This window comes from Cariama cristata, unplaced genomic scaffold, assembly GCF_000690535.1.
Source record: "Cariama cristata isolate BGI_N322 unplaced genomic scaffold, ASM69053v1 scaffold18458, whole genome shotgun sequence".
In the NCBI taxonomy this organism is placed as follows: Eukaryota; Metazoa; Chordata; class Aves; order Cariamiformes; family Cariamidae; genus Cariama; species Cariama cristata.
Window position 1 is genome coordinate 18,548 of NW_009629602.1, and position 1,671 is coordinate 20,218.

General features: G+C 34.5%; 1 protein-coding gene across 1 annotated transcript in view; it reads right to left on the bottom strand.

The window, feature by feature from the left end:
• Positions 1–1,551: 1,551 nt before the first annotated feature.
• The window catches only part of LRRC8B (leucine rich repeat containing 8 family, member B), a 5,640-nt gene continuing 5,520 nt past the window's right edge, over positions 1,552–1,671 (bottom strand). The window contains exon 5 of the mRNA XM_009705228.1: positions 1,552–1,671. This exon is cut by the window's right edge and continues 1 nt beyond it. Within this exon, the coding sequence (XP_009703530.1) occupies positions 1,552–1,671 (120 nt within the window).

The following is a 1,671-nucleotide window of genomic DNA, read 5'->3' on the forward strand; positions in this document are numbered from 1 at the left end:
CTGCTACTGCAGAGACATCTCCTACTTCCATGTTGATCAGACTTGGTTTTGGCATTTTCATTCAAAATAAACGTTACTCTCCACAAAAGTGGCACTGGAACGGGAGCAAGAGATGACTAAAAGTAGTCTAGTACTAAAAACTGGTTTATCTGTGATAATTTGTTATTACAAACTGGAATGCATAGTTAAGCACAATTTATGAACAAAGTCATTAAGAGCACAGTTTACCTCATTTAACCCATAATTGAGATTGGTTTGAAAACTTCAATATAATACAAAATACAAAGCATGCTTTTTTTTTTCCCTAGGGGCATAACTTGTGATTTCAGCGAACGTGGTAAACATCATGAGTTAAGACTTCAAATACAATAAAACAGCGCACAGCAGAAGAATGAAGTCAGGAACCATTTTATTTCCATCCAGTTTTGCAAGTATTAAGGATGGCATAAAAGCTCATTCCATCACTATGATTTATGAAATTATTACATCCCTAGAAGAGGCAAAGCTTATAATGCTTCCCATTTTTCCCTCCCAAGTGCTTATAAGCTGTGTTGTTATTTGGTTTGTTTTAACTGTGTCTTTTTGTCCCTAGTACAAGCCTCCTTCATCCTCTCCCGAGCCACCAAAATACAGTAACTGGGTGTGGAGAAGAAGCACTGAGGCAGTCAGTAATGAGAAGTTATAAAAGTGTTAAACAGCAACATACAAACACTAACACCAGGGATGCTCACAACATACAGAAGACAACTCTGCAACTATATCGTGTTCCATTTGCCATCATTATCTATGAAGATCAGTACTATAAGATTTGTTGTCTAGTACACGTGTACAACAGTTACTCTAGATTTTTCTGATTCCTCCCAATTTCTAGGCAACAATTCATTTTGTATCTACTATTTTTAAGACAAAATACTGAAACTGGTTTCAGGTATTGTTGTCCAACTAGTTTTAATATCAAGATTCAAATGGCATCTTCCACAATTATAGAATTAATGCTTAGTACTTGTCAAAAGCTTTAAAAATTAAGGTATGTTGAAAAGTTACTTTCACTGTACCCCATGCAATTGAACTGCTCAAATAGTTTAAACTCTTAATTTAACATATTCTAAGTTAGTGAAGAGTTCATATTTAGAAACTAATTCCAGACAGTTCTTAGACCTCATATGGCAGGAGATGAAACTTTAAAATTATCACTATCAACAGAAAAAGTTCCCATAGGAAAAAAAGTATATACACTCTCACTATAGCCAGGCAATCAACTCTTCCATTTCAGTACTATCATAAACACTTGACTGAATTATTTTGACCAGTAGAGCCTAACCAACAATTCGTATTTCAGATTTTTCAAACATATGATTACCTGTTAAAGCCTGCATTTTTTGTTCGAATCTAAATACATTTTTCTTTTCCAATACAATCAACTCAGTTCAATGGATTTAAGACTAATTTGTAAACTGTTCTCTCTCTTTCACTTCTCTCCACCTACACAGATCTTTAGAGAGATATTAAGCAAAAGGCTTATAGAATGCAATGATGCAGTTTCATTTTAAATTAGCACTTATCTGAACATGTCTGCAAACGCTCTCTTACACGAGGTGGAAGTGTTTTTAACAGCCTTTCTTCTACAATTAGACTATTCCGCTTTAAGAACTGACATTCTTCCAGTTCAGC